The 14,545-nt window shown below is 39.7% G+C and overlaps 1 protein-coding gene across 1 annotated transcript in view; it reads left to right on the top strand.

Annotated features, from left to right (window-relative positions):
* The window catches only part of SNX9 (sorting nexin 9), a 378,115-nt gene extending 365,693 nt beyond the window's left edge, over nt 1-12,422 (top strand). Inside the window, 1 exon segment of the mRNA XM_030198382.1 lies at nt 7,952-12,422. Within this exon segment, the coding sequence (XP_030054242.1) occupies nt 7,952-7,999 (48 nt within the window). The 3' untranslated portion in view covers nt 8,000-12,422.
* Nucleotides 12,423-14,545: the final 2,123 nt, after the last annotated feature.

Genomic DNA, 14,545 nt, shown 5'->3' with positions numbered 1-14,545 from the left:
CATGAGTGGGAAAGCGCGGGGTATAAATGTAACAAAAAAAATTATTAAATGGACTTTGGGAAATCCACAATTTCTGGGATAAGGCAGTATAAAATGTTTTGTACATTTTTGGGATCTTGCCGGGTATTTGTGACCTGGATTGGCCACTGTTGGAAACAGGATGCTGGGCTCGATGGACCTTTGGTCTTTCCCAGTATGGCAATACTTATGTACTTATGTAATCACATCAATTTCAAGATGTCTCCTTTTCACAAATCAAATACTGGTTCAGATGAAAATACTACTAACCTGCTAGACATATGCAGGTACTTTCTCTGTCCCTAGGGGGGCTCACAATCTAAGTTTTTTTGTACCCGAGGCAAAGGAAGGTTAAGTGACTTGCGCAAGGTCACAAGGATCTGCATTGGAATCAAACCCCAGGTTGCCAGGATCAAAGCCTGCTGCACTAACCATTAGGCTACTCTCCACTCCATAATTCCACACCACTAGTATCACCCATACTCCAATCCTTTCCCCCACATCTATTACTAATGTCCTACTCTATGTAATTATGTCATCTCTGAGATACCTTGTTCCATACTTTGTATTATCTATGCGATACTCAGTACCATACTTTGTAAGCCGCACTGAACCTGCTATCGAGCGGGAAAGAGCGGGGTATAAATGCCACAAATAATAATGCTGGGATCCATTCTTGGATATTACACATCCTGACTGAGCATGGGCACAAATCCACACATTATCAGTTTGGTTCTACCTGGCAGGCTAGGTCCACTTTCCTGCCGGGCTGCCTCCTGCTTCCCTTCATTCGCAGCCAGCGCACCTTCATGACTGGTTGCATTTTTCGCTGGTTCCAGCCATGGACCCCTGCCCTGCGGAGCCCAGCGCTGCTACTAGCCACCAGGGATTGGGCCAAAAATGTCCAAAAAAGAATCAGGTCACCCTGCCAATGGAACCCCCCCCCCCCCCCCCCAAGGGTAAAGAAAATTGTGTTTTTTTAAAACCCCTTTACACAAATAAAAAAACTAATATATAAATATTTTTCAGTTTTATTTGTGCATTTTGCAGAATGTGAGATCTGTTTAGTATTACTCAATTACTAGTGAAAGGTTGTCTCCCAATAGCTCCAGATGCAAAATGAATCTGTTGAGCAGCTTAATATCAGACAGCCAGTAATGTTGCAAGCAGTTCACTTTTTAAGTTTTTTTTTTTTTTTAATTTTTATTCTTGCTGCCTACTATCCGGCTTCTCTGATGCTTCTGTCCCTAGATCTCCCCAATGAGGGCTCCATATCTATTTTGCTAGGTAAACCTCAGGATGTGCAAGAGAGCTGTGTGAAATTTCACTCACTGGCTAGGTGTTGGTATATATAATAGCAGCATATTGGCCTTATTGGAAGCTGTAGGGCCAAAGCAGCAGAGAATCCAGGTTGGTAGGCAGTGAAAAAGAATAGATTCCTCCCCTACATAGAGCCATATCTGAGTTAGGCATAGGAAATCAATCCTTGAGTCTAAAATTAGATTATAAATAGTCAGTGTCTTGGAGCGCAAAGATATAGTTAAATAGAAAAATAAAAAGTATGATCTCAGTCTCTCAAATTTACATCTAACGGTCACCATAGTACTTGCATCGTGCCAGAGAGAGCCTCTTTTGTAAGATGAAACATGTATAGGCAACGTGCTGATGGGTACTTGAAAATGTCTTTTAATCAAGCCTGTGGCACCTAAAACAATTGAAAATATTTCTGTATCTCTGCCACATTTTCTTTGTCTCTGACTACAGTAGTAGTTGAGGATCTATCCTTTCTCAATACTCAACCAAAAGCACAAAGCAAGTGCTGCAAAGTATGCAATACCCAGCCAAACAGGCACTACATAAAACTGGTTGTATACACTCAATTAATGCTGTATTTAATCAATAAATATGTTGTGTACATGAGGGAGAAGGACCTCAGACACCTCTCAGGAAGACAGTGCATTCTTTCCTGTGTGGGAGTAATTCTCATTCATTGGTCCTAAAACCTCACATTTTTTTATTGCAAAATGTGAAATTGTGCTTTAAAATCACAATTTTCACTTTTTGCAGTGACAAATAAGAGCTTTTTTTCAGGACCAATAAATGAGTATTGCACCCACATGGGAAAGAGAGCATATTTTTTCCTGATGTCCTTTTTTCCTTGTGTATGCAACATATTGGTTGATTAAATTCAAAATTGAGTATATACAACCAGTTTTATATAATGCCTATTAGGATAGATCCAACCATTCTCCACTTGATGCACAGAATAATCATTGGCACTGACACCTCTATTATCAGTGGAGTTCTTGTGTTTTTCTCTTTCACCACTGTGTGTGGGATGTGTTTTTTTTTTTTTTGCATCCAGTTTCTCCATTGAGTCATGATCCCAGTTCTTTTCTGGTACAGCAGTGCTTGCAAAGTTTCCAATGGATGAGACCTGCCACCTTATTGTGCCCTTTCTGTACAGAGGTTTTCTGCGCTCAGAACTTTGCAGCCAGCTATGAATAAGTTATTCCCTTAGCTCTAACCCTTGTCGTCTCTTCGCCACCCTTAACTCCCTCATCAAAGTGCCCTCCGCCCCCCCCCCCCCACTCTATCCTCAATCCACTGGCCGACTTCTTCTGCGACAAGATGCAGAAGATCAACCTCGAATTCGCCACCAAACCATCTCCTCCTCTTCACCCTATAACCCACTCCCTCAACCAACCAACCCAGGCCTCCTTCTCCTCTTTTCCTGATATCACCGAAGAGGAAACCGCCATCTTCTCTCCTCCTCGAAATGCACCACCTGTTCCTCAGACCCCATCCCACTAACTTACTTAACACCCATCTCTCTACTGTCACCCCCCCATCTGTCATATCCTCAACCTCTCTCTCTCACTGCAACTGTCCCTGACACCTTCAAGCATGCTGTAGTCACATCACTCCTCAAAAAACCATCACTTGACCCTACCTGTCCCTCCAACTACTGCCCCATTTCCCTCCTACCCTTCCTCTCCAAGATACTTGAACGCGCCATTCACAGCCATTGCCTGATTTCTCTCCTCTCATGCCATCCTTGATCCACTTCAATCCGGCTTTCGCCCCCTACACTTGACAGAAACGGCCACTATCTAAAGTCTGTAATGACCTGTTCTTTGCCAGAAGGTCATTACTCCATCCTCATCCTCCTCGACCTATCCGCCGCTTTTGACACTGTCAATCACAATTTACTTCTTGCCACATTGTCCTCATTTGGGTTCCAGGGCTCTGTCCTCTCCTGGTTCTCCTCTTATCTCTCCCACTGTACCTTCAGAGTACATTCTCATGGTTCTTCCTCCACCCCATCCCGCTCTCTGTTGGAGTTCCTCAGGGATCTATCCCTTGGACCCCTTCTTTTTTTCAATCTACACCTCTTCCCTGGGCTCCCTGATCTCATCTCATGGTTTCCAATATCATCTTTATGCTGACGATACCCAGCTTTATCTCTCCACACCAAACATCACTGCGGAACCCAGGCCAAAGTATCGGCCTGCTTATCCGACATTGCTGCCTGGATGACCAACCGCCACTTGAAACTGAACATGGCCAAGACTGAGCTATGTCTTTCCTCCCAAACCCACTTCTCCTCTCCCTCCACTCTCTATCACAGTTGATAACACCCTCATCGTCCCCATCTCATCTGCCCGCAACCTCATCTTCGACGCCTCCCTCTCCTTCTCTGTGCATATCAGCAGATAGCCAAGACCTGTCGCTTCTTCCTCTATAACATTAGCAAAATTCGACCTTTCCTCTCTGAGCACACCACCGAACTCTTATCCACTCTCTCATTACCTCTCGCCTTGACTACTGCAACCTACTCCTGACTGGCCTCCCACTTTGCCATCTATCCCCCTTCAGTCCGTTCAGAAACTCTGCTGCACGTGTTATGTTTCGCCTGGACCGATACACTCATATCACCTCTCTCCTTAAGTCACTTCACGGCTTCCGATCAAGTACCGCATACAGTTCAAGCTTCTCCTATTAACCTACAAATATACTCGATCTGCAGCCCCTCTTACCTCTCTACCCTCATCTCCCCTTATGTTCCTACCCGTAACCTCCGCTCTCAAGACAAATCCCTCCTTTCAGTACCCTTCTCCACCACCGCCAACTCCAGGCTTCGCCCTTTCTGCCTCGCCCTCACCCATGCCTCGAATAAACTCCCTGAGCCCATACGCCAGGCTTGGTGTTTGTATCAGCTTTTTCTATGCTTGTGTATAATTTACTTTCTTGGGGCTGCAACTATCAGTTCTTGCTCCTTAGGTTTCAGTTCATCTTTGGCAGATAGGATCTGTTTGTTTGTCTCTAAATTCTTAATTTTCTTCCTTTGCTACTTCACCCTTTTCTGGTGTACAGCTCTAGAAAGTAATCTCCCTCAGTACTGTCTTCATCCTATCCCATAATATCTTCTTCCAATGTTTTCCCTATTATTCTCTTCTTAATTTTGGAGCAAATCTAGGCCTCTAGCAGGGATTCATTAATTTTCCAAATTGCAGATCATTGTTCTCCTTCCCAAAGTAAGCTACATTGAGCTAGAGCATGGCCACACCATGTAATTGGCCTGTTCTGCCTCTTCCACCTTCTGAAATAAGAGTTATCAGCCAGAATCATGTCAATCCTGGTTTAGGAGTCATAGGGATAAGAATAGAAAGTGAATAGCAATGTCTCTCATGGTTTGATCTCCATCTGTCTATTAATTTGAATATTTCCATACATCCCTTCAATTATCTGCTGTGATAACTGTATCCCATGGTTCCCCCCTCCCCCACCTGCACCCTTGAGTTGCCCAGGTTGCAAATCAAAGTTAAATTAAAATCCCTGCCTAAAATCAGAGGATCTGTGCCAAACCCCAAAATATTTTTCCTTGTGCCATCTCTTTAAAAATTTCCCTTGTTTATGTTTGGAGCTTACAGATAGGCTAGAACCAACGCAATCTAATTTATCACAACATACATCAGAATATATTGTGTCTTTGGGTCTTAAGGACCTCCTTCACTTCAAATGAATGCTGCCTTGAACCCAAAATCCTCATTCCCTTCTTGGTCTTCAATCCATTGGCTGCCTAAAGCACATTGGGATTATCTTTATTTCTTAAAAGATACTCTTGCTTATTTTCAAATGCGTTTTCTGAATATAAATGTCAAAACTGAGTCGCTTATTCTCTTTAAATAAGAGATGTTTGTTTCTATTAGTTAGGCCCTTTATATTCATTATTGACATTGCAAACTCTTGCCTGTCACTGGAGCTTGTATTGTCATGGCTATACTCCTTATGTGTCCTCAGAGTCAAAGTAATGCTTTGATGTTTCTCTTATATATACTATCTGCTAACACATTTGCTTATTTCCGATCTGACGAAGAAGGGCAACCTTTGAAAGCTAATCAAGAAATGTATTAAGTTATGTCCAATAAAAAAGGTATCATCTTATTTCTTTTCCATGTTTATTTTGTTTGATTTCTGTTGATAATCCTCAGAGCCACACAACTCAGTCCCCTACAAACCTTCACCTCCCCTTCTCTCCTATGTCCCCTCCTCCTTCCTCTACCTGTCTCTCCATCTATCCTAGCTTCTGCAGGGGGAAAAAACTTGCTGTTTAAAGAACGTTTTATTCAGCTCCAACCCCAGGCTTCTTTTCATTCTGTCCTTTCCATTCCTGTCACACTTACACTTGCATAACTGTCATGCTAAACTTCTGTATGAAAATCTTCCCCCTTCCCATTAACCACCCTGTCCCTGTTTGTACTACTGCCTTGAATATTCCATTCATGCTAATTTATCACTGTTTCAACATTATCAGTGTCCATCAAGATCAATATTGTAGTCCACTTGTCCACAATTCAGGTACCTCTCTTCGATTGCACATCCTCCACCATTAACTCCAACTTCACAGCCTATAGCCTTCCTTCCTCACATGCTGCCATTTTGCCTGTTCCCTGGCTTCTCTCTAGATGTTGCATTTAGTATCTCCACTTTGTAAAGTCCAGCTTTGGACAGCATCTTTACCACTTCCTCCAAGGTATTCTGTGACTACTGACTGTAAAGACCAATCCAAATGGGAAGAGCAATTTGTAGAGCACATGTGCTACTCTCAATTCCGCTGTAAGACACTTGAATGACCTTCTTCATTTTAGAGTTACTGGTGACAAGTCTATAAACAGGGCTATTTGGTGACTACCTCACTTATCTGCTGCATGAGTTTTGCCTTGGCTGCAATCTTCTGTTTAATAGAGAAATCATGTATACAATATCATGCAGGAATTTGCTATCCCTGCTTTCAGGGAGTAGTGCCCTCTAATTCCAGTCTTGCGTACTCCTCTTTACTTGTATTTAAGATAGCTTGCGATATACACAGCAACCTCTAAATAGCTCTGTATTTCTCTGTCTATACCAATGGTTCTCAAACCTATCCTGGGGGCACCACCATCCAGTCTGGTTTTCAGGATATCCTCAATGAATATGTATGACAAAGATATGCATTCCTGTCACTTCCATTATATGCAAAGCTCTCATGCATATCTTTAGGGATATCCCGAAAACCCAACTGATTGGTGGTCTCTTGAGAACCATTGATCTAGAAGGCCACAAATTCTCAGATTATTTGTTCTTGGCCTATTTTCTAGGTCTTCTACTTTGTCACACAGCTGTTGTGTACTTGTTCGAGCTCCTGTAGTTTGCTCTTCATACCCTTTTTTATTGGACATAACTTAATACATTTCTTGATTAGCTTCAAAGGTTGCCCCTTCTTCGTCAGATCGGAAATAATTTCCAATCTGACGAAGAAGGGCAACCTTCGAAAGCTAATCAAGAAATGTATTAAGTTATGTCCAATAAAAAGGTATCATCTTATTTTCTTTCCATGTTTTATTTTATTTGATTTCTATTGATAACCTTAAGAGTGGACTAACACGGCTACCACACCTCTCTACTATTCATACCAAAAGCTCTTCTTCTTGCTCAGCCGTTTTCACTTCTAGTTCCTCCAGGCATTTGCTCAGATCAGCTACCTCGGATCTGAACTCCGACATGGACTGTATTATTATTTATTCAAAGTCCTTTCTTTGCTTAGATTGCATGGTCCACTTGTGCACTGTAGTCTGCATCCATTGCTCTCCGTATTTCTTATACTTGTTCATCGGTGCAGTTTCAGCTTCCTCATCTAAGCCTTATTTTCTGCAGTATAGAACGCTAAAGTACAATGTTTTGTATTTGCACTTCATGTTACTTCTGTCATGGTATGTGCAATTAGTTTGCACCCAGTCTGCCCAGTATCACCACTGAGGGTGGATTGCTACTTTTCTTGCATTCCATGCTAGGAAGCTTTGGTTGAGGCAACTGCAATGCCAGAGAACTTTCATTCTTCCCCTTTTAAAGTGGTTTTTAAATACCTGTATCAGAAGAATGTTCTGTGTTCCTATAAGTTTGTGTGTGACATTTTGGGTTGAATTTTGACAACATTGTAATGATTGAAAGTGTATTTCCAACAAGCTGAACTTTGGTTATACCTTTCTCTTTGCTGGATTGAATCACTGCTTTCCTAATTTGATTTAGTAGTTCTTCTGTTTCAGTTATAGTTGTACACAGCTTTGACCTGCAAATTCAGTAGAGGCACTTTTGTAATTAACAATAAATATAAACATTTTTTCAGCTACTGCTGTATCTGTCCCACATAGCATCATAGGTCCAAATTAGGTATTGAAGTTCAGTCTTGCACTTGGTAGTGCAAAATGGAGTTCAACCATTGGGCTCACTGAAGTTCCCTTTTTTTTTTTTTTTAGTCACTTGTCCTGAGGGGGTTTTCTTGTATCTCCTCTTATAATTGCATTGATCAGTGGAAATAGAATTTTCCAGTTTTATTGAGAAGGCAACACAGCTATCACAGGAGGGCCTGACCATGTTTTATTTTTGCTTTCAGATTGCCGAAAAACTGAGGCAGGCCCTCAGCCGCTTTCCCGTCATGTAGAATGAGAAGAGGCGAGAATATGAAGATCTGTTGAAAAGTGCTTTATTCTGACCTTTCACTGAAACAATGAAAAAGCCTTATGGTCTTTGCCAACCAAAAATATACATATTAAACTTTATATTAAAAAAAAAAGTAAAAATGAGCTTAAAGCAAGCTGCCTAGTTTATATATGTGCAATACAATATTTCTGTTTGTCAACTCTCCCCACCTTCCCTCCTGTCTCCGAAAGTCAAATATGCATGTGGGTTGAGGTGAAATTCAAAAACTGTAAATTGTAAAGTCACAGATTCTGAATGAATTTCTGTTTTACTTGGAATGCAATTTCTTCCTGCTGTCCTTATGTTTAGACATAAACAGGAAAGTGGAGTGACTGTGGCTCTACCTTTCCTTGTATGGGTAGAAGCTTTCTTTTAGATGCTGGGACTATTTCACACCTCTACGAGCTACATCTTATGAAAATGGCAATGCCTCTATCTGCTGTGTTAATGGTTTAGACATCCCAGTCTCCATCTTCAGAAGTTGAGCTTGCATATTTTGTTCAGCCCATCCTCTCACCTGTTAAATCCACTTTTTAAAAATTTTCTTCCAGAAAAGATGACCAATCTCTCTTTGGAATTAGAGGAGAAAATGTTCAGTTTGTGAAGTCACTGTACCATATAGGCATAAATTCAACATTTCTGTTCAGTTTGATAAATCATTGCTGTTTGAGCTGGGTCAACTCATAGGATGGGTATAATTCTGTAACTTGCTCTTCCAGAGGCGTGAGGGGAGATTACTGCTGAGAGGTCTGAGGCTGAACAACACTTGTCCTACAGTATAGATTAGTCTCATTATTGTAGTTTTGGAGACAAAGTTCTGTTCTCTTAGAGAAAAACAACCACAACGCACATTTTACTCCTCAAAGTAAGCATTAATCTCTTTTTTTCATATTTTTGAATCAAAGAGAAAAGTGATTAGCCCTTGTCTAGTTAATGTGTTGAGGAAAGAAGTTCTTTAATTATTAATTTACATTTTGTAATCTAACTGATTTCTAATATTTAAAACTGTACACTTGCTTCTCAGAACCAGCTCTGTTTCCTTACTGTTTTAAAACCCATGAACATTCAGTAATGCTTTTAACATCAGTGCTGACTTTTTTTATATTGTATATTTACCTATGTCCTCATATTATTCTTTGAATATGAAAGCAGAGCTTCTTTTCACAAGACAGAATATAAGAAACCAGGAACTCTTTGGAAACTGATTCATATGGCTTTCCTAAATGGCATGCCAAATCAATCATTTTTCAGTATTCTAGTATTCATTATGGTTTGGCCTCAGAGTTAATTATACATTTGGCTAGTTCTCTGACCCACTTTTACATTTTCACATAAAGGGGTATTTGCAACTGGTGCTGTCACCATGTTGGCCTCTGGACAGGGGAAGGGGGGCAGAGTAGAACAAAGACAGAGGTAATCAGCTATTCTCCCTCAGTTTTTTAACCATTCTTCTCAAAAAGTTATATTAACTTTATAAAATGAGCTGCTCAAACATAATAGAAAAAATGTTATCTATACCTTTCTGCGCTGCCACTCATAGATGCTGCATTTGCATTACATTGGATGCTGATGTAGGAGTATAATCATAAAATAATTTACCCAGTTACACCCTAGACACGGAGGTTAATAGAGGTAGTGAAACTTTATTTTTCCTGTTGATGCTGAGATCTGAAATCCTGTGTGCACTGTTGAATATCCAGATTAAAAGCAGTAAGCTTTGAACAACTAGGCTCCATTCCTTTATGTAAATTCAGCAGATTTGTGGCCCTAACAAAGTCCAGTGAAAGAGAATGCTCTGTAGAAGTGGACTCTGCTGGGTCAGACTAAGTACATAGGAAGCAGGAGCATTTGCAACAGCCATATTAGGGAACAGAGTATGGCAGTTCTGTTAGGAAAGTCTGTTAAAATGTGCTAGAAACTGGAGGAAACCTGATTGTCTTGCCAGGCATATTTCTGTTTCTCTCTGTGAAACCAATCCCTCTCACCTGCAGCAGAGGAAACATATAGTAACATAATTTTGACACCCTCTTTGTGGTGGGGGGGAAGGTTCTGTTGCTTCCCTGCTCTGTTTGGGCTTCAAACTCAGTTAGTCATTTACTGGAAATATGGTGCCACTTTATGACTACCTGAGAGATTTCCCCCCCCCCCCCCCTGTACCTCCCTCCTAATGTTGTTTTGGCATTGCAGCAGTTCTCCGCCAGGGATCACAAATAGCAGCTTCCTCTGGAACCTAGTATGCTTTTATTCTGGGTTTGGCCTTTAGGTGTTGCTGCTCTTTGATGTCTGAAAATCCTTAGGGGCTAGCGCTGCCTCCACAGCACTTCAAGTTAGCCATCTGTTTAATACATGTAAGATCCTCGTTGCCCCAAGGTATCTCACAGTCTGTTATTTTCTTTCTAGAATGCATAAATACAAAGGAGCGAGATGTAAAAAAAAGTGTCCAGTAGCCTATCTGTCATCCTTCAAGTTCAAATGTGAATACCACAAATCTGGCAATAGTCATAAAAAATCAAATTGGGATGAGTAAACCAGGGTATTCTGAGCCATATACTGATTAACCACATAGATTTTGACATGGCTATGCATTAGTTTTGCTTCAGTAGAAACCTATACTGAAATATCTTCATTCTTGTATTATGTCTTTTGAACTTTCAGTAAGCTGCAGACTTAGACAATAAGAAATTTAAAAAAAAAAATGAAACTTAATGTGTCCCATAACTGCCATCACTACTAAAGAAGCTAGTATCTGTTGGCTTAGCCATCATGTAGATTAGATTGTTAAAGAAGATCTTTAAAAAATATTTTTTTAATGTAGAGAAAGGCCATTGCCATTAGGATATTGCTATGAAAATTGGAAGGCTTTTTTTTTCAAATACTTCATTTGCATAATAAAAAAGGCAAAATTAACTTTGTATTTGATGGATTAATGATAAATCACAAACCAAAATCCCTAGGCTGGATTGGTGACAGAGCTATACACTTCTATGCAAAAGGAAGGTCCTTGGTTTGTCCTTCAAGATTGGGTCTTCCACAGTTTGGTTTGTTATGGGCTGGGGATGCAGCAAAGGTGGCATTCACAACCTCTAGAGTGAGGAAATTATGTTAACGGTGACACCTGGTAGTGTACTGGAAGGAGCTGTGGTGGACGATTCCTGGACTCAGGATCATTGCTGCAATGACTATATTAGGAAAAGTGGAGGAGGGATTATTAAAAATAAGGAAAAATTCCTGGTTAGTTATGAACATTTTCGTTACCAAATCCCAGCTGGAAGAGAGAGGAGGAACTACTTGACCCAAAAATAATACAAACCTTTAACTGGTTGCGCTTCTTTCCTCTGTTTGCATAGCCCATACACATGTTCCAGGATAAACCAGCAATGTAATATCATGTCAGGCATTTAAAATTTTTGCTATGAAATATTTTCTTTTATAATATAACTATTTAAAAGGAAATATGTGACATAAAGATGTTATAAAATCCTAGGTACAAAGTTACACAAGTGCTACAGGTTTTTATTTTTTTTTTGGGGGGGGGGGTGGAGTAAGGAATATACAGAACATATCCACTGTTAGACTTTGCAGGTTGCAGGTCCATTTGTGTTCTGTTAGAATTGCCGTGCATGACCAGTCTGGTGGTCCGGGCTGGAAACACAAGTTTGAATCTTAGATTTAAACATTTCATCAGGGTGGGATTAATAGTCCAAACCACTCTACAAGGAGAATACCTGGGAGGTGGAGGGGAAGCAAGACTTCTGTTGGGAACAGGCAGAAGTGTAGAATAGAAGCCTCCTGCGTTCTGGGGTGCTAGTTCTCTTTTATTCTTGACTTTCATAATGTGCAACTCAGTCTATGTCACATTAATGTTGAGGCTTTAGAGGAACTTAAATCTAAAGCTAGAACTCCCCAGCAGCTTGTGAATGTCACAGCACCGTCCTTTCATGAATAAAGGCAGTCTAATGTGAATGTTTGTACATGTTCCAACTGAAGCAAATATCCAGGTTGGGGTTTAAGCCCACCCTCAAAAACATGTCATGTATACCTCACCTGATGCCTTAGCTAGAAAGGTAGGCAAACAATTTATGCTGATACCATACAGGCAATTAAGACCTCTCTCATTTTACCTTTGAAGCCATTTTTATGAGGAACAGTTACATTCTGTAGCCTCTTTAGTTAGATGTATATCAATCAGTTCTGTCATAATTTAGATTAAAAATAATTAAATCTTAAGTCACTAATGAATATTAAATGGGGGAAAAATGCACGTTGTCACTAGTTGAATTTAATTAATAATGTGGATTCTTACCCTTTTAATTTTTTTCTAAAACTCTGGCGTAGCACTGTTCAAGCAACAGCCGTTAAATATATTCACAAATAATAAGAATGTAAATAGCAAATGGAATTTTGTGCCAAATATAGGATTTCACTGTATTTAAAGACAATCTATGATATGTTACTCCCCACATACAAGTAACTTTAAAAACGCTGATTTCATAGCCAGCAGTTTATATATGTGTATCTTGGTCCACTTTCTGCAAGTTTGTGTAGAAAGCCCTGTAGATCAGCGTTTCCCCAAGTCCAGGCCTGGAGTACCCCTTGCCTGTCAGGCTTTCAGGATATTCACAATGAATATGCATGAACATGATTTGCATGCACTGCCTCCCTTATATGCAAATCTTTAATGCATATCCATTGTGGATATCCTGAAAACCTGACTGGCAAGGGGCACTCCAGGTCTGGACTTGGAAACACTGCTGTAGACTGATACTCTTATGGTCTGTATTAATCATGATGTACAAACAAATTCTGTATCTTAGAGGTTTGGTTTTATAGTTAACCATGTTCATCTACAGTATACAGATTTTCCTTACAACCTCCATTGTCATCAACATATACACCGAAGTCATATACCTAAGAAATTATGTAAAATAATTTTGAAAAATATATCTTTTGCTTAAAAAATGAAGTCTTTTTGGACGCAATAAATATTTATGCATATCTGTTGGAGTTTGATCCGTTTTTTTCTTAATTTGAAATCAGATATTTCATACATTTAAATTTTTTTCATATATTTGGTGATGTGAAAGCTGTGCTGTTATACTGAAACTATGACGTTCTCTGACTTTTTGTTGCATAAGGTGGTGGTGAAAATACAGGAGCCTTCTTACCAAAGCTTAGTGTAGTATGGGGTCCTTTTACTAAGGTGCGCTAATGGATTTAACTCACATAATGATTATCATCCACTAAATGATAAGATGCCCATTGTATTCCTATGGATGTCTTATTAGTGCATGCTGAATCTGTTAGCGCACTTTAGTAAAAGGACAGAATTAGCACATGTTAAATACTAAGCAGCTGGTTTTATAGCTGTGGGCTTTGTAGCATTTTGTGCATGCTAAGCTTTAGTAGAAGGGCCCCATAGTGTAATGTTTGAATGAAGTAAGATTTAATGGTCTGATCTCTGAATCAATTTCCAAGAAACCTATCCCACCTCTAGTAATTTAATTTAATCATTTAGCCAGTACACAGTCAAGGCAGGTAAGCTGGTCATTTATGATCAACTAAAGCAGTATAATACAATCAAACATGATCTACACTCAAACAAAAAATAGACATTGAAATAAACCCCTGATCTCATCACTAACTTTATAAATTCTAATTTGAAAAACTGCTCAAAAAGTCGTATTTCGCCTTTATGAAACAAAGTATGTCTGCTCAGGTTCTTGGATAATCTATACTGTTATTTTGTTTTTGCAACACAATATCTTTTATTTTACTCTGCAACAAATAAATGGTGGGTTGTACAATAATAAAACTAAGGTCACAAATAGGCCTATGTGATACTGCTCTAAAATGAGCATGTAACAAGTATGTAGCATGATACATTTTCTTTGCAGATGTGATGAGGTCATTATGTACAGTTGGTCAGCATGCTTTTTCTGAGACAAAGGGCCCTGTTTACAAAGCTGCACTGTAGGCGCACAAACGTTTTAGTGTGCTAAAAATTAGCATACGCTAAGGATAGAGACACCCATAGGAATATAATGGGTGTCTCTATTGTTAGCATGCACTGAAAGTTTGCGCATCTACAGCACGGCTTAGTAAACAGGGCTGAAAATGTTATGGAGCAAAAATTTTTCTTAAAATGTTTCTTGAAAAACAATGGTTGGTTGGTGGACTGAAGAAACGTATTCACAAAATTGATTACCTAGTATTTCAAACGTTGCCCTGATAACAGGTGACTCCAAAGCGCATGCACTGTCAATGTTATTGGCAAGTTGAAGATCTGGTATCAAGTCATGAGGGCACTCTGCAGATCCACTTCACGCAGACGCATTCCAAGCATGCATTGTAAACTGTCAGTGCATAATTAACTTTGGCTTGCAAATTGGTTTTAAGCATAATGTTGTTACAGTTCATGCTAATTGTTTTCATTTGTTCATGTAAAGTTTACAAAATATGCTCCATATTTATTTGTTATAGTGGGAGAAAAGGAGTTCTGCTATTTTTG

Source organism: Microcaecilia unicolor, chromosome 3, assembly GCF_901765095.1.
Source record: "Microcaecilia unicolor chromosome 3, aMicUni1.1, whole genome shotgun sequence".
NCBI classification, from domain to species: domain Eukaryota; kingdom Metazoa; phylum Chordata; class Amphibia; order Gymnophiona; family Siphonopidae; genus Microcaecilia; species Microcaecilia unicolor.
The sequence above is the reverse complement of the archived record's forward strand: the minus strand, read 5'-3'. Positions and strand labels throughout refer to the sequence as shown.